The sequence below is a fragment of the Carlito syrichta genome, unplaced genomic scaffold (genome assembly GCF_000164805.1).
Source record: "Carlito syrichta isolate Samal-C Ts95f unplaced genomic scaffold, Tarsius_syrichta-2.0.1 Scaffold301693, whole genome shotgun sequence".
Taxonomy (NCBI): Eukaryota; Metazoa; Chordata; class Mammalia; order Primates; family Tarsiidae; genus Carlito; species Carlito syrichta.
The window spans coordinates 681,738-707,252 of NW_007245789.1; the positions used below are offsets into that span (position 1 = coordinate 681,738).

Genomic DNA, 25,515 nt, shown 5'->3' on the forward strand with positions numbered 1-25,515 from the left:
AAAAAAAAAAAAAAAAAAAAAAACCCTTTGGACTCCAGTGGTGCCCGGTGATCCCCAGATGACCAGGGCTCCCTGGGTCATACTTCGAGCTTTGTAGGAGCAGGGCCAGGGGAGGCCAGACCCCACCTGGCAGGGATTAACCTGACTGAGTGGGGGATGGGGATGAGCAGCGAGAGGCTGCATTGAGTACCTCCTTTTACTGCTGGTATCCAGTGAATCCCAGATTCTCTAAACATGGAGCTCCGCCTGTAGAATGGCACTGAGCAGTTTCTAGCTAGAGGAGGGTCCACTGGATGAACTTGTTCCCTCTTTGCCCAATGTCAGTTCCAGGTCCTGGCACTAATCAGCATGGGATACCCTGTGGGTAGGGTGGGGAAATTCTAAGAAATCGGGCACCGAGAAGAGGAGCTGCCTGCTGTGGTGCTCTGCTGGGGACAGCACAGCCGGTCTGCCTTTACTGACCTTTGCGGTGTCATAAGCTGTGCTTGATTACCATGTTTACGATGTTGTGCCAACTGCATTCCAGTGTAGCTCAGGCTGGCCCTGGGGCCACTTTGTGGATGCAGCCAGGCGGGTGCGACTCATTAATATGCACATTAGTGAGATAATTGACTGGGAGCCAGCTGGACGTGGCAACGCTTAATAACAACGACATCTCCGATATCTCTGTGCAGCATTTGCTGCCTCAAGGAGAACAATAAAAGTGTCTACATCTCCTTTACTGTCCCTCCATAAAGTGTTTGCATATAATGGCACTTGGGGCTGCCGGGCCAGCAAGCCTTCCTGGGCCCTGAGTCATCTGGGCCATGAATCCCAGACCCCTAGTGCTTGGGGAAAAAGCAGAGAGCTGGGGCTCTCTGGAGGTGATGGTGAGTTCCTTTTGTTTCTACCTGAAACCAGCTGTCTATCCCCTGAGGAAAAACTACTTTAGAGTGAGATCATCAGTGTCAAGTAGACAGGTGTGGGCGGCAAGTTGGGGGAGCCAAGCCTGCTTGTTCTTAGGTTGTGAGGTTCATGGTCATTGAGGGTTGGGGAACCTACCAGGTCTCCAGCAGGGGGCCTGGGCTCTAGAATATAGTGGGAAGCATCCTGTGTTTCTTTTAAGAACAGTCCAAGGAAGATCTGGCCTCATTACCCCATTATGCCTTCCCAGGGGAAGGAGCTACTAGACCAGGTGAGAGGTCAAATCTTCGGCTCCTTCAGCCTCTCCCAGAGGTCAGGAGAGCACAGTTGCTACAGACCAGTCTGGGATGAACTGATGGCCACTGGTAGAGGCCAGGAAGCTCTTGGCATCCTGTGGGGCCCTGGTTCCTCTGCCCAGCCTGACCAGGAGTGAAGCAAGCATTTAAGTCTCCCTTCACGGGAGCTGGACCCACCCAAGTGTGCAACTCCTGATGGGCAGTCCCACTCCAGCCACGTGTTTCCCTTAAAGACCAGGCTGATACACCTTTCCAGAAGGGAGCTGGTGTGGACAGACCTCCTCTAATGGGGGAAGGGCACTTCACCATCAGTGGCTTCTTCCAGTACACTCCAGAGGTCCCAGTGCCCCAACAACAGTGAAACCCGAGCTGTGCAGTTGAGTAGGTTGGGTGGATTTTCTCACTATCCTCTGCATTCCCCTTTGTGAACAACATCCTTGCAGTTGCTCCAAGAGTCTCCAGGCCATGCGATTAGACATAGTACTTTGGATTAGAGCCCCTTACGGCCTCATTACCCAGACCCACAAGGCCCCAGCCTCATACCAGCCTCCCGATCCCTGTGTTAACTACAGAGCAAATTAACTGGACTCAAGTGCTGGGAACAGGTAATTAGTTTCTCTTGCCCTATTGGAGGCTCTTGGCTGGATCTCATGTTGAGAGGACTTGGGGGGAAATTTTACACCTTTAGGGTTTTCTGACATTTGTTTGAGACTTCACAGCATTAAAAGAGTCTGCAGTGATGTGTGGAAAGGACAGCCAGGGGATCCTGGATGGCGGCTGGGATGTGTCCGAGTTTGAATTCAGCTTCTCAGCTTGCTGGCTCCTGGCCGTGGGCGGATAATGGCCCCCCTGGAGCCTCAGCTCTTGTCTCTAAAATGCAGAAATGCATTCCTACTTCACAAGGCAATTCAAGTTACAGAAGACCAGCAGGGCACACTGCTGGGTGCAAGGCTTACCATCAAGTATTTCTTTATCATACTGTCACTAACTTGGAATCCTAATTCTCTGAGTCCCAGGCCAGCCCTTGTCTTCTTAAAGGCTATCTCCCACCCTGGGTGTCCGGAACATCTAGGGTACAGGTGTCTACCATGGGCTGGAGGGGCTTCTCCATGTGTGACCTAGCCATGATCCTTCGTGGGGCCTCCTAGGAATTAGGAGGATCGAGCACCTGCCCTGCCCCTTCCTTCAGCTAACTTCCCTGGCCCTGCTCCTGACCATGTCCCACACTTGCCTGTCCTCCCAGAGCTCAACATCATCCCGGCCTACCATGACAGGTATGGGAAAGTCCCTGGACATCACCATGGAGTCTTGTGATAGCAACATTGCCACTAGCAGGGATGGATTTTCTTGGCTGCTGTAGCAGATGACTACATATTTATGTGATCAAAACAATATAGTCTTGTTGTCTTATGGTTCAGTTCGTTAAGTCTTAAGTCCAGGAATCTCACTGGGCATGGGTGGGGCTGCCTGTTCTGAAGGCTCTGGGGGAGGTTCCGCCTCCTGCCTTTCCAACTTCCAGAAGCCACCACCTCTTTCCTAGCTCGTGGTCCCACCTCCATCCTCAGAGTCTTCTTTCCATCCTCCATCCCCTGCTTCCAACAGCACATCACCTGTCTTCCCCTACAGTCTCCTTTCCCTCTGCCTCTTTTCAAGAAAGGCCCTTGTGGTGTAGTGGGGCTCACCCAGCTCGCTCTTCACTCAGGATTCCTAACTGAATCCCATCTGCCTGTAAGGACATATTTGCTCTTTTATCGTGGGAGATGACTTTTTCACAGGTTCCAAGATTTAGGAGGGGAACACCTTTTTTGCTGTCAGTCTTGCTGTGTGGAGCTTGGGGGCCCTTTGCCCTGTGGAGCCTGTGACCAAGGGTGATGACCTGAGGGTGAGTCTGTGACCCAGGCCTGCCCACTGGCTGGTGGGGAGTAGAGGTTTGCCATCCACTCTTGTCATCCTCATCTGCCATGGGGCCCCTGCCTCCCCTAACCATCTGTTGTGGACGCAGGTGGTGAAGGCCTTTCTGACCCAGTCCAGAGATAGATGAATGTTATCTCCTTCTATGGGCTCATTTTACAGACTTAGAAACCTAGGCTACTGCACGCTCCTTGTTCCCACCTTTTTGACCCTGTAGTATTACACTTTGGGGAGTGGGCTAGAGTTATACCCAGAGGCCCATGGTCAGCTTCCTATGCCTGAGTCCCAACTGCTACCTGGCCAGACTAGGTACCTGGATCTCTAACCTCAGTGCCCTCTGTCCTTGGAGGTCATACTGGGTTGGAACAAGATGCACAGGAAGCATTGGGCCCCTGAGTGGTGTTTGATGATCCCCGTGGGCAGTCTCCTCTGGAAATCTGTTCCCCATGTTGGGCACATGTGCCTCATAGTCTTCCCAGCCGCTGCTGGGACACTGATACCGCTGCTGGAGACACTGCGCTGTTTGATGGTGGGCAGCAGAGGTCAGTCTTCTCTTTATCGCTGCAGAAAGAACTTGTAATTCCAGGGTGATGTTCCTGCAGAACCAGGCAGAGGCCAGGTGGGGGTGTGGTCACTGACTGGGGTTCTGGAGACCTATGGAGATGGGGTTGGCCATGACTGCCACTACCTTGGACCTTGCAGCACCCTAAGTTAGAGTGCGAGGCTGTGGGCATGTGCTTCTTGGGTCTGGGAATGGCGTGTTACCACTGTCCACAGATCCTGGCACCTTGTGTCCAACAGGGCAGGGTCTTGGCAAGGATGAATAAGGATGCCCAGAGCTGACCTTCGAGGATGGGCCTGGCCTTGTGGAGAAACTGGACCCTTGCAGCTCTGAGAGTCTGTCCTAGCTCTAACTCTAACCTGACCCTGACGCTGGGTGGTAAGGAAGAGGCTGGGCCTGGTGAGGACTTGCAGAACTAGGGAGGAGTTCCTTTGCCTTTGTAGATGAATGAACCCATGAAGGGGTGAGTGAATGTCATCTGCCTATCCCAGCAGAGAGAACCTGCCAGCATCACTGTGCAACAGGAGCTGAGCAGGTGGTCATTTCACAGACATTCTTGAATGCTGCAGAGAGGCGGCCCCAGGTTCCCCTTCCAGGAGCCCAGCTGCAGGCTGGAGCATATTTGTAGAATGTTCTTGAAATAGGACAGTTTATCTTCAAGGGGACTCATTTACCAACCATGTGCTGGGGGATTCAGGAAGGAGGCCCTTCTCTCTTTCCCCTACCTCCTTCTCTGTCTCTCTCAGTCTCTCTGTCTCTGTCTTTCTTGGTACAGACTCCTGATCAGAGACTAGGGAGGGAAGGAAGGAGATACTTTTATTGGGGAAGATTTGTTGGGGGCACTGGTGGGACCTGTGATTCTGTTGTCATGACCATGTGAATGTGTTTGTTTAAATTACTTGTGGCAGTTTACTTATTAAATCATCTTTAATCAGGGTGAAGATGAAGATGCCGGAGGAAACCAGTATTTCACTGAAACAATGAAATACTGAACAAGTGAATGTTTCTTCCATGGTGTTGACTTGCTTTCTCGGGTGTATATGTACCACTTTATTTTTTACAACTGAGATGTGAGGAAGTAGCTCCTTAAGGCCTGGGTGAGGTCCTGCCCCTTCCTGGGGAGCAGGTTGTAATGCATAGGGCCTGCAGGGAGTGCATGTGGATTCCACTCTCTTGAGCTGCCTGGTCTACAGGTACAGCAGGGAAACCACTGCCAGCAGAGTGTCTGTGTCCTTTTCCTTACCACGCATTCATTCACACAAACATCATTCACCCACACATACATTCACTGACTCATTTATCTACTCATTCACTCATTCATTCACTCACACGTACATTTTACTTCTTCACTCATCTGCCATGTGTCAGTCATTCAAGAAGGAATCTGGGAGGAGCTCAGTGCACTTTTTGGTTTGTATGTGTCCACATCAATGAGGAAAAGTGAGTCTGTTCTCAGGACAGGGGGTAGGACTCTGCTCAGGTTGGGAAAGTGTCCAGGCAGAGTTTCCCACTCTGGTATCCCCACCAGTACTATTCTGGGCCTGGGGCCTGGAGATAGAATCATATAGGACATGGCCTTGTTCCCAGCATGGCCTGAAGCATTTGAAGAAACCTTTATCCACAGAACACAAGCTGACAGCCACAAAGAGAATGGGCCCAGAATGTTCCAGGCCAGCTGGGATATCAAGCCCATGGGTGAGCAGGCAGTGGTGCCCTATGGTGCAGTGGTGCACTATGGTGCCATGACCTCAGGTGGGCTCCTAAGAGGACCCTGTAGCCTGGGGGGAGTAGGTAGGACAAGAAGGGCCAAACCTGAGTGGTGAGATCAGTCTTCTCCAGGACTGATCACAGACTAGACCTTAAACCTCTCTGCCTTCATGGCAAGCCTGACCTGGCTGCCTCTAATGACTATCTCCCAGACCCTATACTGCTAGCTGTTCAACAGCTGCTCCTCTGTTGGAAGCTGTTGAACAGCTAGCTGCTCATCTTCCCAAATGTAGGCTGCACAGCGCATTTCAACGAACCTTGATAAGTCCCTGTGTTTCTAACTTGAACTCTCTTTACAGCTAAGGTGGCAGCAGACTGTAAAGTAACTCACCTCTAGGTCAAGTGTCCACCTCCAGGCCTCATCCTGTACCTGTTGGAGGCTGGACTGAGGAGATGGAGTGGGTCCCTGGCCTGCATTGCATTCACTCATCCTTGGCCTGGTTACCCTCTGTGTTTGCAGGTCGCGTTGGCAGGCCTCTCTCTGGGACTGGGGGAAGAAAAAAGGGCCTTTGACGGTGGCCACAAGGTGTTGGGTTTTTTTGGTTTTTGTTTTTGTTGTTGTTGTTTGTTTGTTTAAGGCCTACTGAGGAGCCAGTGGAGGGAGCTTAACTACAGAAGCTTTGATTTGGGTTGTGGGAGACCCTGAACAGTTCTACTCATTGCCATAATCACAGACATTATTGCCTTTTTCTTTTTTATTGTTGTCCCATCCACCTGCTCTTGTCTAGATCAAACAAGCTACCTCTTGGCGAGCCTGGCCTGAACAGCACTTAGGAAGAACCTTGACCTCTGGGTAAATTCTATCCTCTTTCCTGGCAGCACATGTGTCTTCCTGTGGTCCCTGCCCATATCTACAAATCCACAGGCAGCAGCCAGACAGTCTTGGCCTCGGGCTGGGCACTCCTGGTGGTAAGCTGGCAGAATGTTCCAGAAGGGCTATGAGAGGGGGTCAGCCAGAGAGGAGAAAGAGGAAGAAGCAGAAAGGCTCTTCAGTTGGCTTCTCAGGTCACTTCAGTTATTTTTTCTGAGATACTTGACTTTGCTAGAAACCACAATGCTGTGAGTAAGGACAGCCTGGGGAAACTCCATTACAAAGCAGGGGTGCACTGAAAGGTCATTCTTCAGGATAAGAGAATGAACTCAAATGCTATGTTTGAGGCCAGAATGGTGTCTGTCCAAGTATGCTGGACATGACAGAGGCCTGAGCCAGGGGCTGAGGGAGCTGTGCACTGGGAGGACGGCAGCATGCTGCCCTGAGTGGCCTGACCAGAGGGCATGGCTGGGGACATGGTTCCTCAGCTGAACTGAGCAGGAAGTAGGCATTTGCCTGGAGCACCTCAGGAGGGCAGGAAATAATCTTGCAGGGAGAGGTGCCACTCTTGGGCAACCAGATACTGGCTTGGCAGACAGTGCACAGTGACATGCTATTCACTGCCAAACCTGTGGGAGCCAACACAGTCCCCAGGGGACTACATGGGAAACAGTGTGTGCATGTATGTTTATCTGCTGCATGTGCACATATGTGTGGGCACATATGTGCATGCAGTGTGGTGTGTATATGATAGTCTGGTATGTATAATGTACGTGCACATGTGTGTTTGCAGTGTGATGTGTGTTTTCACGTGCTCATGCATGTACATTCTGGCATGAGCCTGGCACCACCTGAGAGAGGCACTCATGGGTCGCACATGAACTCACATGTATATCTTGTGCTTCTGTGGAGTGATTTCTGAAGGGCTGAATGAGTTGGGCTTCTGGATTCCTGAGTCTCTGAAACATGGGGGCAGCAATGGTTCAGTAACAGGGGTATCATTGTAGATGCAGGACTCAGAAAAGGAGGCTTCTGTCACATCTTGCCTGCTGGCACCCCACACCTGCCCCTGAATTCCCAGTCAAAGGAGCAGGCCCTAAGACCTGGATCTGGGTGTCCTGGGGAAGCTCCCCTAGATCTGCAGATCATGGTGTACATAGAGTTGACTGAGACCAGTGCTGACTCTGTGCCACTGGGGGAGCTTGTTCTGTGGCCAGAGTTCCTTTGTCTTCAATCTCCTTGGACCTAGAGGCCCCAAGCTTGTTCCCTGGTAAAGAGGCCTCATGCATGCCCTCAGTCTGTCTCACCCTCCTCCCTCCCTCTGCAGGTTTCCTTCCTCTTCCTCTTATCTCGGGATGTGACCAGCATGGAGGAGACTGGCTTATTTCCCTCTTGGTTTCAGCAGCACCCTAGCCTTGCCTGCTGTCCCTACTAATGTCTCCCCTTGTTTTTGTGTCAGGGTGCCAGCTGGAACACTATTCTCTCTTAAGCAAGCCCTCAATGGAGCCAGAAGACTGCATGGGCTGGGATCTGACCCTGACCAAACTATGAGGTTGGTGAAGGCCTTCCCCTCCCTGGGCCTCCATGACCTCTCCTCCAAAAGTCTGGGGTTCTCTAACCCAGTCCTTGATGTCTTCTGCCACTGTCAGCTTGGAAGGTCAGGCTGGCCTCACAGCTGTGCAGGCTGGGAATCCTGAGCTGGATCACGTGGCCCAGGCCATGCATCCAGGACCACGAGAGGGGGTCCTTCTTTATAGATGCTGGTCTTGCTTAATTTCTTTATCTTACCTCACACACTGTCATGCAGAGATAATCCTGGGCTGGACCCTGTAACCATTCTGCAGGAGAATCGGGCATTGTGATCTACAACACACATTTAATTGCTTCTGCTGAAGTCGAACTGTGATGGAGAATTTGATACTAGGATTTAATAGCAAACTAGATTTCACTGTAAATATTGAGGCTGCAATATTCCATCAGATCTTAAAGAGCGTATTTTCTGTATTTTTAAATCTCATACTAAATGTCTGTAGGGTCAGGGATAAAACTAAACATTAGTCAATTAATTTGTGGACATAGTGCAGAGCCAGCTGTTTAGATAGCCTCGATGTGGTAGTGATGTCTTCTGTTGTAGTGGGGAGAGGCTCTGTGTAGACTGGTGTTCCAGCCTCCACATCATCTCCCATTAACAGGAAGGCCTGGCTGCCTCCACTCCCTAGGTACTCCTGCTGTTCTGCTACGGAGGCCATAGATAACTGGGACCTGATGCTGGTGTGTGTTTAGGCTGCTGTTTTTGACTGAGCATGAGTCTGCTACCTTCTCCTAGGATTGTCTGTGCCTGAAAAGGATATGCCCAATTCAGTTCAGGGCACAGAACTGCTAGGGGCAGGGTTGGAGCAGCGTTCTGGGAGGCCAAGGGCCTTCAAATGTTGAGAGCAAGCAAAGCCAGCATTGTTAGCTTGATGTGCCTGGCCAGCTGCAGTGCCCTAGCTGGCGAACTCCCAGGAGAGTTGAAGGAAAGTTTTTGCAGATGACTAGGCTTTCTGTCATTTATAGCCAAAACCATATCTGCCTCAGGTCCTCTCTCATGCTCACCTTGTTGGGCTACAGATACCACTATGGGAGGCAGAGCTGAGGATGCAAGCAGTGGTGTCTGTAAGGGTGCCTGGAACCACAGGCGTGCATGTGTGTGGATTTATGTGCATCTCAAAATGAGTGTGGCACATGGGGGTACCTGTGTGCACGTGTAGAGTGTGACTGTGCTTATGGTGTGGGTGTGTGCATGTCCCACACAGACCAAGGCTGGGAGCCTGGCAGGGGTGGCCTCGGTCCTGGAGCTCTGATGTCTCAACTGCAGAGCAGTTCCCACCATCCCCTCCCTGGCCTGTCTGCAACCTTGCCTTTTGGTCTTAGGCCAAACTGGCTGGTTAGTTTCACCCATAATAAAAACAGTAATAATAATAATCTCATAACTGAGGTTCTGAGTCTGCCTGGCTGGCAGCAAAGTGCCTTTGCCTACATGATCTTGAAGCAGTCTCACCAGCCTGAGCTCTGCCTTTATGTGGTACTGTTCCAGAATCTATAATGAATACACCCCATCCTTGTTCAAGTGTGTGGTGTGTGCGTGTATGTGTATGTGCACATGTGTGTATTTGCTTGCATGAGGTGCATGCACATTTGTAATTAGGCAGACCAGAACTCACAACTTCCTGCCAAGCCATCAATGTCCCCAAAACTGTCCCAGTCATCCTTGCCTCCTCGAAGCAAAGCAGATGACTACACTAGTACTAAGTTATTTCTGTAAGTCTTTTTTTCTCCTGATTTTACAAATCATACCTTCTCATTGTGTAGCACCCTGAAAATAGAGCCAATAGACTTGGGAACACAGAGGTACCCACAAATGCTAATCTGATGAGACCATTGCCGAGGACATGGGGCAAGTGGTACCTTATGTCCTGAACTTAAAACCCACACCACAATGGGAAGTATTGATCCAGGGCATTAGAAACTGTCCATGGCAAGATTTTGAATGGCAAAGAGCACTCCACCTTTGGGTATCAGGGACTCAATAAGCAAACAGGCATTTCCTGGTTTGTCACTATCACTATGACACAGTGTGTGACAATTCAATTGTCTGTGTTTTTCTTCTCTCTTTCCTTAGAACTGACTCCTAGAAGTGGAATTACAAGTCAACTGGCACTGACATTTTAAAGTCTTATTGCTAAGTCCTAAATCATTCCACACAGGTGGCATCCCCTGGGGCCTGCCCTCTGTTCATTTGCTGGAGATTGAATATACATAGGACCGTGGTTCAAGGAGTGCAACTCAAAATTATTTTCTCCTTCTCATGATCATTTTTCTTCTGCGAGGAGCTGGCTGTCCATGGCTTATCCTGAGGGAGGTTTTGCAGTGCCCACCTTAGAGGAGCAGGCCATCTAACCAACGTCTAGGTCAGCCCAGGACTTCTTCCTGCCACCTGGGGAGGTGTAACAGTCCAGGCAGAAGTCAGTGGCTGTGTTTTTGGTGTCCATACAGTTCAAGAAGTTAACATGGGTCAAAGCACAGGATACGGCAAGGCTTGGGGGGCCAGCCAGTGGACCTGGCCTGTTGTGAGTGTTGTGGTCAGCTCTCGACAGGGAGAGCGGGGCCCCATTTTGCATTTCTGCTTACGTATGATGTGTTGATGCCAGTCCAATGGGGAGAAGCCTGCTGGAAGACACAACTGTATGCCTCCCTGCTGAGGACCCAAGATCTGTTCAAACACCCAGAATCAGCAGTCCATGGCATGCTCTGGAAGAACACTGCAAAAGGCCATCTGAGGCCTTCTCAGGCCCAGCAGCTGCCTGGACAATGCGGAGCCCTGCTTCCCCTCCAGAACCCATCTGAGTGCTCTCCTTGCATTGTCCCCACCTGGAAGCTGGGGCAGCAGGAACAGGTCAGGGCTGGCTGCACCATGGGGTTGGAGGAGATGGGCTACTAGTCATGTAGGCCTGCAGGTCACAGGTGTTTTGACCATGATTTTATTTATTTATTTATTTATTTTGAGTTGGAGTCTCACTTTGTCGCCCAGACTGCAGTGCAGTGGCTGCTCCTGGCCACCGTAGCCTCGACCTGCTGGGCTCCGGTGATCCTTTCGCCTCAGTCTTCCAAGTAGCTGGAACTACAGGCATGCACTACCATGCCCAGCTAATTTTTTTTTGATTTATTGTAGAGATGAAGTCTCGCCTGCCCAGGTGGGTCTCGAACCCACCGGCTCAGGCAATCCACTCACCTCAGCCTCCCGAAGCATGGGATTACAGGCTGAGCCAGCTTGACCATGATTTAAAAAAAAATTATCTAACAGCCCAGTAAACACATGCATTCACGTGCACGTGTGCACACACACTCACACACACACCCTCACTCCCTCACTCCCTCACTGTGTCCAAGTGGCCAAAACTTTGACCACTTGCCACATTTTCTACTCTCTTCAAATCTACAAATATTTTCTGTTTCTGCTATCTGGTCCTGTCCTGAAAGCTGACCAGTAGTGGCTTGGAGTCAGGGGCAGTGAGAATCACTGGCAAAGGGACATGTGGGGTTTTGGGGGCTACAGAAAGTCTGTCTCCTAATGGATGTGCTGCTAATCTGGGTGTTCACATGTAAATCCACTGCACTTAAAAATGGGAACTTTGTGCTATTTGCAAATTATGCTTCAGACTTACCTTTTTAAATCCTGTGCTTTGATTTCCCAGTGATTGTGGGTGGTGACACAGATTTGATAAGCATGGGTCTCGCCATGCCCTTTCTCCTCCCCCAGGATACAACCTGTTCCTCTGTGAGGGTAGGGGATGGGGAGATCCTCTGTGGCAGATGTCTTCCTTTCCAATCTTCTGTCCTCTCCTTTGGAGAAGCAATTCTTTCTGAGTTCAAAGATGACAACCAAACCATCTTGTTTTCGATCACTGCTGTCAGTCTAAGTCATTCTGACCACAGGGCACAAGGACAATATCCATGTGCCCCCAGACCCATGGGACCTTCTCTGCAGACAAAATACTTGAAGTTCAATCCCCAGAACTCATCTCCCTACGTCATCATGAGGTACCTGAGGCTCAGTCAGTAGTAGACAACCAGTGCTCCAAATGTCCCTTCTCCACAGATGATCCAAGTTCATGGCCCTCCTGGTATGTCCTTTCTCTCTGTGCCACATGTAGGTTCCACAGGGTCTCTTATGAGACCTGGACCTGGCTCCCCTCCCAGCTCCTAGCTCAGGTCCTGGCACAGAGACAGTGCCCAGTGCTAGTGTGCAGGATGGGCTGAGGATTCCTCGTTGCCCGGTCCCATCCCTTGGACACAGGCTGATCTGTGAGCACTTTCCTCAGGAACTCCAGACAAGCCTTGTGGTACTCCTTCTCTCCCTATAGGAACCTATCTTTGGTCCCCACCTTCCCAGTGGCTTTACCATGTGCCGTAACTGAGCCTGTGATCAACGCAGACCATTGAATACTGGCCCTCAGGCTCGCTGGGCTCCTAGGCTCCAACTTGTTTTCATTCTGACCCAAGCACAGCACTGGCATTTGTGATTGTTAAATGCCATCCTCTCGGTCTGTGCCTGTCAGAGTCATTTTGGATCTTTATTCTGTCATCCATCATATCAGATATTCTTCCTAGATATATGTCAGGGCCTCATCGGATTAAATGACTTGCCAGTCTGCGTCCCAGGTGTGGAGGGGGCTGCACAGGAGGGCCTGGCTGAGCTGTAGATGCCCCCCCCCCCGATCTCTTTTCCACTGGGGAAAACCCCTGGCCCTGACTTCCAAGAGCCACCCTTTGTCTCACCCTGTGGAGTGTGGGGCCTGGGCTGTGCCCACCTGAACTGCACCCAGCACCTGGGAAGGAAGCTGCAGCACTTGTTCCTGGGGCACTCTCTCTTGTTCTTCCTGTGATCTGAAAGTCTGGGTGGTGTCCGCCTTCCCCTTGGTGGCTCTGCTGGAGATTTTAGGGGCCTGAGCTTGGACTAGCACCCAGATAACCTCCGGCTTTGATGTCCTTCCCACCATGGCCTGCCAGCATCCTGGAGAGCCAGGTGGTCCATGAGGGCTGAGCAGGGCTCTGGGAATTTTGCTCCACAGATGTTTTCTGATGTGTCCTTTTCCTTGTTTTCAGGTCCCAAATCATGACCTCCAGGCCTATGATGTAATTCCTGTGAGCTGTTTCTGCACAATCTGTAGAAACACAGATGATGATGGTGTTGCCCTTGGCCTAGGGGATTGTTGAGGGCTTTGTGTAGCCCCAAAGTTCAGTCTGTTCCAGTGCCTGTGTCTTGCTGTGTCTGGTGCTATGAGTAGGGGCTGAGGCCAGGCTCTTAATTCTGGGGGATACAGGCCCCTGGGGGACCCACCAGACTCTTTAGTTTCTGCCTTGGACCAATCGTGGTTTGGTTCAGACACCAGCAAGGCCCCCAGTTGAGTTTATCATACAACTGTACTGCAGGGCCCTGCGCCAAGTGAGAGGTCATAGCTGGCATCGGAGTAGGCATTGAGGCACGCTGGTGTCCACTGTCCCCTGCATGTCGATGAAGGGCATGAATGGGCCTATGGCTTGCTGCCTGACCCTGCAGAAGCCCCTTGCGCCTGTGCATGGCACAAACAACTGGGGCTCACTTAGCAACCAAGGCTGGTATATCACAGCCACCAATTGAGATATGCTCCTAAGATGGGTCTTCTCAAGTGACATAGTTCCTGCTCTTGACTCAGAGACAACCAGTTTGGTGGGTAGGGAAGGACTGGGGAGTGGGTGGTGAGAGGCAAACACCTGGGGCATTTTCTTATAAGCAGAATCTCCCCAGCCAGGCAGCTCTCAGACTGGGACCCTGCTCACGTCCTGGCTCTGCAAATCAGGAAACTTCTCTGCACTAAGGTTGTCTACCCACCTCATGGGACAAGGCTGCCTCCCTTATTCAGAGGCCCAGACAAGTGTGAGAAGTGACATACTTGGGTGGAGGGAGCCTGCCCTATGGGTGGGGTGGAGATGCGTCCATCCAAAGATGGGGCCATGCTGTCCCTGCAGCACCTCTACAGGGGGCAGTGGCAACAGATGCCTGGGATCTCTGGTGGTTAGTCGCTCTCGTAGAATACCATACAGCCACATTCATTCCATGGAGGGCGATCTCACTGAAATGTAAGAATGTTAGATGACAAAGAGCTGGTTACAGAAAGGAAGTTTTTCATGATTAGCCCACATACACCCTGAGCAAAGGTTAAGTCTGGTGACATGGTGCTGGATGGGCTCATTCTAAGGAGCAGAGTGATTTTTTTTCTTTTTAAAAATTTCTCCCTCTGTCATGATTTTTGTTGAATGAGTATGTTGCTGCATTTATCTCTAATAGGAAGACTCCTCCAAAGCGCTGCTTTGTTTTTTTCCATTTTAACGGCGGTTGCCCATTTTTCCCTCCATGTACCCTCACCTTGCACACGTATATGCACTCCAGCTCTCTCATTTTGAACCCTGGTCCTAGGCAGGGAAGCGGCCAGTGGCCTGCAAGGCCGAGAGTGGAGGCCCTGTAACCTCTCAGCAGAAGCAGAAGGGGTGGGTGGGAATGGACTTTGTGGGAGGAGGTGTTAGAAAAAAATAATGACATCTTGTTTAATTTTGAATTTTTTTCCCTTCTGGTCTTAAAAGCAATGAACAATCCTTATTAAAAGCAGTGGGAAAAGAGAAAGAAACAAACCCATCCACCAACACCCTCCAAAGAAAATGCTGGTCAGTACATTGGGGGTAAACTCAAGAACTCACTGGAAAGAAAAGAACATGGTGGATGTTGGTCGTGAGCTTTGCTGTAGGTGCTGGCCCAGTGGGGAGGCCTCCTTGTCACTGCCTAGATCTGCCAAGAGCCCTTGGGGGACCCTAGAGAATCTGTGCCTCTCTACAGACCTCACCTCAGCCCTGGGTGTGGGCATCTTACCTTTTTTCTGCAACTGGTTTGAGTGAGGCCAACTCCCACCAGCTTGTAGTGTCCAAAGGTCTGTGCGGCTTGCCCCTGGGACTTGCATTTCCAATGGGAAAGGAGCCCATAATGCCAGGTTAGTCTGCCTGCCTGTGAGCCTGATTAGTAAGAGGCTGTCTGACATGAGGCTCTGCCTGCGGGGCCATCCGGTCAGGCCCCAGTTCTTAGTGCAGCTGCTCTGTGAACATTTCCAGCCTGGTTGGGGGCCCTTCCGGACAGGACTTGGCCGTGGGGCTGTGGATACCTTTGGCAACCCTACAAGCTCCTCCTGAGCCCTGGTCAGACATTGCTGATCAGTCTCAGTAACCGAGGAGCCACTGCAGCTGCCCCTAAAACAGCCGGTGAAACATGAGTGATGTCTGAAGGCCCGGCTGGACATCTGGCTGTGGTTGTGGCCTAAGACTCTGGGAGGTCTCATGTGAGGAGGCTGCGCTTTCCTGACTGGGCACCTGATGCTCCCCAGCAGACATGGATGCACAAGAGAAGCCCCTTGAACAAGAATGTTTGTTATATCCATGGTGATTTCTCTGAGTGAGTTTGGAAGCAATTGGTTGCATTTAAGGTACTAGTTAGGGTCAGGTGCCGTGGCTTAAGCCTGTAATTTCAATGCTTTGAGAGGCTGAAACAGGAGGATTGCTTGAGCTCAGGAATTCAAGACCAGCCTGGGCAGTGTAGTGAGAACTTGTCTCTACAATAAATGAAAAAATTAGCTGGGCATGATAGCGCGCACCTGTGGCCCCAGCTACTTGGGAGGCAGAGGCAGAAAAATTGCCAGAGCCTAGGATATGGAATCTATGGTGGGCTGTACAACAGACTGAGACTCTGACTGAAAAAAAATTAAGTACTGGTTAGCAACAGGTTACTACCTATGTCGTGTAAGTCTACAGTCTAGATTTAGTTGTTGGCTCCCAGAGCAGAGTAACAATGCACAGGCAGGCCTGGCTGGAGGCCCAGATGCAGCTCACATCCGGCGATTTTTCTCCTCCTTTTTCTTCATTTCCATGACATTGAGCATTCACGCCCACTTGGTGTCTGATTCCTCATTCGGTCCTGTGATCTGCTGGAAACATCCACCCTGTGGTGTTAGCTTTGGCTGCCAAGTGTCTTGGAAGCGTTGCTACTTCTGGAGTCCTCAGGTTTTTTGGGTTTCTCCACACCTTGAGTTTAGGCCTATCGACCTTTCTATCCCTTATCCCTGAACTTGCACTTGGCCATGTGCTTCCAAGAGTCATGCACCTTCCTCCTTGAGCCTTTTCAGGAGACTTCCCCGCTGTTTGCTGGCACTGTTGTTTCAGGGCGTAGAATGCCCAAATCCAAGGGCAGCTCAGTGTTCAGCCCAGAGTGCTGAGGCAGGTATGGCTGGAGGTATCCATCCTGTCATCCCTTCAGGAGTCTGTCATCATCATCCTTAAGTGCAGTCACAACCCAGCCCTGCAGAACCATCACAGCACAGCTCCATGGATGAGGGGGTGGGGGGAAGTGCAGGGCCCCAGGCTGCAGAAAACCAACCCAGAAAAGGAATTATGGAGGTGAGAAATAAGGGTTTAAGGCCTTGGAAGAGGGATGAGCAGGGAAGCCATGGGATGCCCACGTGGATGGACTGAGAGCAGGCTGGGCTGGTCACTCAGATTGAATCCTGTGTGTACTGTAAGCTGGCAATAAAGTAATAAATTGAGGACACTTCATTTCCAGCAGACAGAATAGTGTGGGGCATACACCCCACAGATGGAATGTCTGGGCTCATTCCATGTCAGACATGGAATTCCCATATTTTCAGACAAAGTTTGATTTTCTATCTGTTATGGGTTGAGTTGTGTTGCCAAAAAAGGTGTTCAAGTGCTAAGCCCGGGTGCCTGGGATCATGACCTCCTTTGGAAAAAGAATATTTCCTAATGTAATCAGGTTAAGGTGAAGGTTCAAGGGTGGGCCCTACTCCTGTATGATTGGTGTTCTTATAAGAAGAGAAGAGGCTGGGCACAGTGGTTTACACCTATAATCCTAGCACTTTGGGAGGCTGAGGTGAGAGGACTGCCTGAACCTATGAGTTTGAGAACAGCCTGGGCAACTTGGTGAGACATCATCTCTACAATAGATCAAGAAAAATTAGTTGGGTGTGATGGCGCATGCCTGTAGTTACGGCTACTTGGAAGGATCACCTGAGCCCAGCAGGTTGAGGCTGTGGTGGCCATGAGCGTGCTACTGGCCACTGCACTCCAGCCTGAGCAACAGAGTAAGACTCTAACCAAAAAAAGAAGAGAGAGAGAGAGGGAAGAGACACAAGGAGAAGGAACACGTTGCACTTTGTTACAGAGGAAACCTGTACACTGCCCTAGACACCTCCTCTAAGAAGCATCTCAGTGGGCACAGGACAGAGACATGAGGGGCATAGCCTTGTCATTTCAGGCCTCAACACTGACTCATCCATGAGGCATCAAACCGAATTGCAGCACCTGAGGGTCTTAGGTGGATAGTCGCTGGTTGTGGGGCTACCTGGATGGAGTGCACTGGGACTTGGGGACCCTCTCAGTGCACTTCTAGGTGTCTCTCTGCTCTCTCTGTGTGTGTGTGTCACCTCCACTCCCTTAGAAAGGAGGCCAGCTGGGAATGGTTAGCAGCTGTCACTTACTATTTTAGATGGGCCAGGAGTTAGTGACCAGCTTCAGGGCAGGGTGACCAGGGTTTCTTTGGCTCAGTGGTACCCTTAGCACTACCTCCTTGATCTCCCGGTTAGGCCAGCTACCCCAGGTGGATGACTCCAGAGAACTGACCCAACTGGGCTCTGTCTCGAAGAGGCAACTGACCCCGAGGTGGCCTGGACACTGTGCTTCTCTGTTGGGGCTGATCAAAGAGAGGGACCTGTGGTCATGAGGATGGCAACATGGCCAAGAATAGCAGAGCAGCCTTGAGCCAACCTGCAGAGCCTAAAATAGCAGCTGGGGACACAGACCACGCGACTACTCATCCTTGAATTACAGTGGCGCTTGCTCCATGTACATCATAGCATCTTTACTGTGTGCTCAGAGTCTGCTCAGCCGCTTGTCTACCCTCAGTCATGCCTCTGAAGCACTAACCACTGTTATCAGAAGAAAAACATCAACTCATTACCCGGATACTCTTCCCCTGCTGTATTTATTTATCTGCTTATTTACTTGTTTATTTTTGCATTTTTCTTAGAGAAATATATAATTTTGCCCGTAATTTGGTAGCACGGGACCAAATTCCCAGCCTGAAATCTTCAGGGGAGGCATTGCTACCCACAGGACTAAGGTTTTGCACATTATGAGAGGGTCTGGGTGATTGGGGTGGGGGCAGTTACCCACTGTCCCTGCATCCTTCCTCTGAGCTTGTGTGACACCCACCCCACATAAGCCTCTTTCCCCTGCTATGACTGGCCAGCTCCCTGTGTGCTGAGCTCTGTTCAGCTGGGCCTGGGGCCACCTTGGACAGCTCCTTGCCAAACCCCGTCCTGTGCTATGGGCAGGCAGGACTGGATCACCCAGGTCTGGTGCCCCCTGGAGGTGCCCTCATACCTCTTGAGTCATACCCAGACAAGAGCACTCCCCAGGTTTGAGGGTGTTCTGAGCGGTGTTGGGGTGGTGAACCTGAGCTCCTCCTCTGACTGCACCCTGCCGGCATGTGCTGCGCCTGTCCTGGCCAGGGTGTTGGGCTGAGATGGGGACCCAGAGGTCACAGGTGACAAGGCAGGGATAGTTCTGTGTAGTTAGCTGCCGAGAGGACCCATTGCCTGCTAGAAGAAAAGGTATCTGAGGTGATTGTAGTAGAAAGAGCTGTATAGACAAGGAAGGACACCCCAGGCTAAAGAAACGACTGCTGGGGAGCACCCAGCATTCCCTATAATTTCTTCTGCAAGGACTACACCTATCCCTCTTTCCTCAGTAACACCTTCCTGCCAGTCTGTTGTCCTGAGCCTCCCTGAGCAGCCCTTCCCTATCTTACTGCTGATCCCTGTGGGCTAGCACACACCAGTCCAGACATCTCTGTGATGCCAAGTGGAAGGAATCCCTTGGGCATGGGATACCATGCTCCCTGTTACCACCATGGTCCCAGGGTCCTGCATAGAGGAGGACATGTGGTAGGTGCTTGCTATTTACTGAGTGAATGAAAGAGCAAAGCAGTGAGTGAGCAGGAACTCCTGGTGGTTCCAGGGATCTGGTGCCCCTGTTGAGCTGGCCAGCCGAGGGGCATTGCACTCACTGTGCTTTCTCCTTGGGATTTAGGAGACAGTGGGCAATGAAGGAAACCAGTGAAACTATTTGCATCTGCACCCTCAGAAGAAACATGTCCTCTCTCCACACCCTGAGCTGGCTCAGAACCAGACCCTGCACCCAAGACCCATGCAGTTTCCTTCCTGTGCCATGGGGAATAGAGGACATTGTCCTTGAGGGAGATCAGAATGTGGGGCACAACTGTAGTTCACACCTGTAGAAGTGTGTTCACATGTACCTGTATGACTGGTGAGTCTGTGTCACATGGCCTTAGTGTGCTCACACCTGGCTGCTACCTCTGTGTGTGTGTGTGTGTGTGTGTGGTCCACTCCATTTGCCAAGCGTGTGGTGTGTCCACACTTGTGCCTTGGGCGCAGCAGTGTGTGCTTGTGTGAGAATCTTCTATGTGCATGTGCACGTGTGTGTGCATGTGTGCCACACTGTGGGAGGGCATAGGAAACTACAAACCTCTTGGTGTTGATGCACACAGTCAATACCAACCTGGTCACAATTCTACACCTAAGCAGGGGCAGTGATGCCTCCCTGGTCACATGGTCTGCTCCGCATAGCCTTTGACAAACCCAAGGGAGGGTCTTACCTGCTTCTCAGCTCCAAGACGCAACGCCCTCAGGCTGACCTGCTGGCTTTTGGGGATGGAGACCAAGGACTAAGCTTGGTTTCAAAGTGCTGTGCTTTGTGCTGTCGGGTTTCCTTCCACAGATGCCTGAATGTGTGGCTGAGGGAGCCAGTTCCTTCCTCGCCATCTGGTCCTTTCATTTCCGGATGTGACTGAGATGGGCCTCGTTTAATTTCCTGTCTGCCAGGCAAAGTCTCTGAAAACCAGGCCCTGCACTGAGTGGAGGTCGCCAGATTGACCCAGCTCTGGCTTTCGTAAATCACTTCTTCATGGCATCCTTTGAGGTGGTTTCAGATGTTCCCTCTGAGCAAAGCAGCCTCCCTGTCTACTGGTCCTGGATGCTGTGGGCCCTGCTGCGGGTGGACTCCCGTGGGCCTCTGGCTATGCTACGGGGCTGGGTCAACTACTTGCTGGTCTGGAGGGTGTGACCTCACAGTCAGTATTTACTCCTCTCTATCAGGTCAACTGGCCGCCGGCACGTGTGAGATTGTGACCCTGGACCGGGACAGCAGCCAGCCTCGGAGGACAATCGCCCGGCAGACGGCTCGCTGCGCGTGCAGAAAGGGGCAGATTGCTGGCACCACGAGAGCCCGTCCTGCCTGTGTGGACGGTAAGAGCCTGCTGCCCAGGCAATAACTCGGGGTGCTGACTGAGCACAGCATCACTGAGGGTGTGTCTCAAAAGGTTTCTCCAAGGCCTCAGTGCTTATCCCTGGGGTCAGGCCTCCAGCCGGACAGTTGTATCCTCAGCTGGCACATGGGCACAATTGCTCCAATGGGTGGCATTGACTTGTGCACTTGAGAAATGGCTGTTACTGCGTGGGGTCTCTGGGGTTCTTTGAGGTGTTAAACACCTGCGACCTCTAGGCATGGGTTCCCTGCCCTGCTTGTTGTGGATAGGGTTTCCTGGTGAAGGCCATAGTTTTTTGGTGTTGCTTTGAGAGAGCAGAAGGGCAGTAGGGGGGCCATCTGTTGGACGGGGAGGGCCCCTGGGTATTAGTTATGTTATCCACATGTGATTCTGGCTGAGGTGGCCAGCAGGACCTGGGCTCCTCACCCTCTGGGTCTGGTCAGTACCAGGTCAATAGAGGCGCAAGGTCCTGTCCCCGCATGACTCTGAGCATGAAAAATGAGCCCCTGCTGTAGTTGAGGCGCTCTTCCAAGATGCTCCAGAAGTCAGTCTGTCAACGAGATGCACCATGATTCCATCCACTCTGAATTGACATTCAGAAAGGGCATCTCCTTTCTGTGAGGTACCAGTGGGGACTATCATCATAAATGGTCTTTGAGGGAAGGGGGCACTCACATGCTATCACAACTGATGTGAACCTGTCCCCCTGGGAAGAGAGGCTGTGGTGTGTGTGCCTGGCCATGTGGAAGCACATAGCCTTCACCAAGGCTGCTAGTGACTAACAAGGCCCAGGGGTTCAGCATGAAAACTAGGACTCCCTCAGCCGAGAACCCTCCACACAGCCCCAGGGTGTTAACCCCTGCCAGGAGTCAAGGCCAGGTTGAGCAATGGATGGACATTGGAGCCAGGCTAGAGCCCCACCCAGAGACCCCCTGTGACTCGAGCAGGCTGAGAGACCCTCTCCCTTGGGAAGACATTGGGCTTTTGTTGGACTGACTGGCAGCAGCTGTGTGTGTCAGTTCAGGTGGTCTCGGAGTGAAGGCCCTCAAGAGTGTCTTGGGGGCCTTAGTTCCAGCCATGGAAGCCCAGCCCAGGAGAGGGTGCAGGAGAGGGAGACCTTAGGGGGTCTACAATGTCAACTGGTGGGTGGAGAGAAGCCAGCAGCCCTGAGCAATGGACGTAAACTTGGGTTGCCGTGGGGTTTCCCTAGAGCTGCAGCTTGGGGGTGGGGGTGGCAGAGTAGTCAGAGGTCCTGCAGCTTCAGGAAGAAGATGGAGGGAAGGGCCAGGTGCTGGGCAGGTGGGGATGGGTCCAGAAACCTCCGCTGCAGCAGGGGCTGAGGAGGGTGGTATTCCTGGCCAGTGGCATCCCCAGAACTGGGTGGACTTTAGGGCAGCTGCGTCCTTGGCATCCTGCATAAAGAAGTGGGTGTGGGCATCTCAGATAGGCCTTGCCCCAGTGCTCACAGACTGCCCACACTCTGGGCTCCCCAGTCCATTGGGGATGTGGTGCAGGAGACTGCAGGAGATGTGGTCCCAGGGTCCCAAGTCCAACACATGGAGGGCAAAGGACTTGCCAGAGTTACCCTGGATTTGTAGCCTGAGTTTTCTGCTTCTGGTCTGGAGCCCACTGTCTCTGCAGGGGGATCCGGATCCCCAGGTTCAAATCCCAGCACTTTGCTCAGCAACTGGACTTGATCAGCTTTGTCCACCTGCCCCAATCTATCTGCAACATGGGGACCATGATAGTGCCTGCTGTATAGGTCCTTGTGAAGGTCACCAGAGAAACAATGGGATGTGCAGAGATAGGGCCCGAGGCACGTGAGCGTTCCATGGTGGTGGTGGCTGCCTTAGGAATAAGAATGCCAGTATCACCAAGGGGAGTTGTTTTAGTAAGTCCGATGTGTTCAATGTGTCCATCAGTCTCCCACATCCAGTCTCCCACATCCACGGAGAGTCCAGCAGAGTCTGTGAATCAGGGACATGGTCAGGGGGATAAGTGCCAGTGGGATCACTGAGTCCCCTCCCTATGTCTACAATGAGCATACCATACCAGGGACATGACCAGGTGGTGAGTCTGCCCCAAAGCCCATGGCCAGGAAACCTAACCCCACGTGACCTCCTGAAGGAAGGAGGGAAGGGAGGGCAAGGGGTCTCAGGCTCTAGGCTGGAGGGGAGCAGGATCTGCTCAGGCTTTGGGCTTCACTGTTCCTGGGCCGTGGATGCCCTCTGCACCTTGAGGTCTGAGTATGCTGCCCAGGTCAGGTCCAGTGTGGGGCCCTCCATGGAGACCCTGGGGTACCCAGGGGAACCTGAAGGGCCTGGTGGACTCCCAGCTGACTCACTGTCACTGCCTTCCCTGGACCTAGTGGTCATGGAGCCACCTACATGCCGTCTGCCAGGCCGTCTGCCAGGTCCCTGTTTAGGACCCTTTGTGGCCCTCAGGAGATTGTGGAAAACAAGGTTGAGTTTGCTGGTACAGGGCTCGAGGAAAGATGGAGCTATCCTGCTGCCTCTGGTGCATTTTGATGACCCAGAGCAGAGAAGAGCACATAGCTGGGGCCCGTTTGTCCATCCTTATTAAAAACATCTATCAATTCACATCCAGAGAAGGCATCTTGTTAAATACCAGGTACACAGTGACTTTAAGACTGCTCTGTGATTCCTAGGACTCCATTCTGCTAAGGCAGATTCCTGGGTAAATTTAGACCAGATGGCGCGGCCATCTTGATTCCCAGTGAACTGAATTAATTCCGACTGCATCCGCTGCCCTCTTGTCTCCCTGTAATTGGAACAAGCTCACACGTGGTGGCGAGCATGCCTTCTTGGGTGATGTTGATTGATTTGTCCCAAGACTGAGAGGGAGAGAGAGGCCCTCTGCATGAGCAAGGAGCTCACAGTCAAGTCCCGTCCTCCCTTCTCATTACCTCCGCATGCCTATGGGGTGAGTGGGGGTCAAAATTGATTACTAATTGAATCTGGGCCTGCTCATCTGAAACCATATTCACTTCCCTCTCCCCAGGAGCCTCCTGGTGCCCCAGGAGCCGGGTCCCAGAGACCCAAATTAAAATCTCGCCATTTTCAAGGGAGGCCAAACAAATTAGTTAGCTTGCTTTTTTTGCACAGTGGGCATTTTCCATGCTGCCATCTAATTTAATTTTTGCCTTTCTATTTTCTTGCTTTGTGTGCATAATAAGTTTCCTCGCATGTGAATTGTGTTTGCTAAAGAGAAAACTTGTGCCGTGTAGGGTTGAGTTGGAATTTAACGCCAGTGGAGTTTAATTTGGGGTGCTGCATGCTGACCCTACTGTGTTCAGTAAATACAGGAGCTCAGAATACTGGAGCAAACCTGACTCTGTTCACTTGTTTGTTAGTTGGCTTCCTAATTATTTATACATTCACTCATTTTATTGAAATAAGGTGCATTTTAATAAATACACTGCAGAGGAGGTATGGGTGAGGAATAAATTTCTAAAATGCCCACTAGAGAGAGCCATGCAGTACTCACTGCAGGTGCTGGGGTTGAGACTGAGGCCCCAGAGTACAGCTACTTCTTCCTGCCAAGACCTCAGCAAGGATGCATCCACAAGGGAGCATTTGAGTAAGGTACTGAAGGATGAAGAGGAGCTCACCCGTAAAGCTTATCTTTGTAAAAAAAGGGAGCCCCTTTTTTACGGGTGGGAGAGAGGAACTCTAGGCTCCAGCCTTCCTGGCCTTGTTTGTGAGCCAGAATGTTTCCCAGGTGAACCATTCCACAACCTGTACAGGGCAGTGCTGAGTACATGTGAGCCTGTGCATCTACATGAGAGTTGGTCCAACTTACAAAACCATCAAGGAAAGAGATGAAAAAACAAACCAATCATTCGCTGTGGGGCTTCCCCTCCTTTCACACAAATATAGGCAACAAAACCATTTCTCAGGGATGTCCTGGGTGGGCACCAGGGTTGATAATGTCTGTGAGTGGGGTGAGGCCTGCTTCTGTCTTATTTTAGCTGTTCCTGCAAATGATTCAAGTTCCCCTTTTACCATCAGCACAGATATGTGTCATCCTGATGCCACCACAATGCCACCATGAGGACTGAGACCCCATCCCTGAGTGTGGCCCTACCCATCTCTTGAGTGGTATGTGGTAGAAAACTGTCTGTGGCCAGCTACCTTTCTTGCTGAAGCAGTGTCTTTTTTTTTTTTTAATTAAGAGAGGCGTTTTCTCCTGTAAGCAGGGTTCTCACAAAACCTTCTTTTTGAAGGAAGTCAAAGTAAAGACAGCAACTTGGGACCTTGAGGCCAGATGCAGGTGGTCAATGGAGGGGAGATGGTGTGTGAGTGGCACTACCTCAGAACCGTGGTCGAGGATGAAGTCTAGTGGCTGTAAGCCTCAGGCCTGGGGCCTGGGAACACTGGGATGAGGGTGGGCTAGGATCAAGGCACAGAACAGACCCACTATGAGGGCCATAGCAGCCACTGGGATATGGTGGACAGCCTGGGCTGGCAGATAGGTCCAGGAGGGCTTTGCCCGGGGACCATCGTGGCTCCATTGCAAGGGGCAGAGCTAGAGGCCCACACAGGAGACCTGAATGCAGGAACCTGGGGGCATCGTCAGAGCCTTATCTTCTCCAATCACAAGGTCTTTGGAGTTGCCATTGCTCTGGGCTGGGGAAAAAAGGCAGAATGTAGACAGGTGGGCACAGCTGGGATTCTGGGCAGAGATGTGGTATCTGACATCTTGATCTCTCCATTTTGGGGAGTTTGCGATACTAGAAACCCTGCCTGCACCCATACAATGTGGATAGGCGGTGTTGGGACCTATTCGCCTTAGTAAGGCGGATACCGATGCTGCCGTGCTTGGCATCTGTGCTTCTATCATGGAGCAGGATCTAGGTGAGAGGGAAGGGGGCACCAGAAAAGAATCTCTGTTGTCAGCCGGTACTCTGTATGTCTCCACCCCATGTCCAAGACTCCATCCTTGTCCTACAGCAAGTGGAGCCACATGGGAGGGCTGAGAGTGCCCCCAGAAACCTACAGAAGTCAGGACTAGATGGCAGGGATGTGGGGCCTAGGGATGCGGGACCCTGCTGATGTCAGGAGCCATGATGGCAGGGAAGTCATTTCTGATCTTGCCTTTCCCCCATCTGTGCCTTCCTCACACCTGGTAGTCATGATGCTATACAAATGTGGAGTTTAATTACAGGGTGCAGGAGGAAAAAGCCTTTTTGTTCAGAGAAACTGGGCAGAGCGTGTCCTCTTCACCCCGAGTGCTGGCAGGGACTTCAGGGCTAGCCAAAGCCATG

At 51.6% G+C, this 25,515-nt stretch overlaps 1 protein-coding gene across 2 annotated transcripts in view; it reads left to right on the plus strand.

The window, feature by feature from the left end:
* Positions 1-25,515, plus strand: part of FAM19A5 (family with sequence similarity 19 member A5, C-C motif chemokine like) — a 274,406-nt gene that overhangs the window by 146,172 nt on the left and 102,719 nt on the right. For both annotated transcript variants that reach the window (XM_008055131.1, XM_008055130.1), the window contains exon 2: positions 20,059-20,208. In XM_008055131.1, the coding sequence (XP_008053322.1) occupies positions 20,059-20,208 (150 nt within the window). The remainder of the gene's footprint in view (positions 1-20,058; positions 20,209-25,515) is intronic.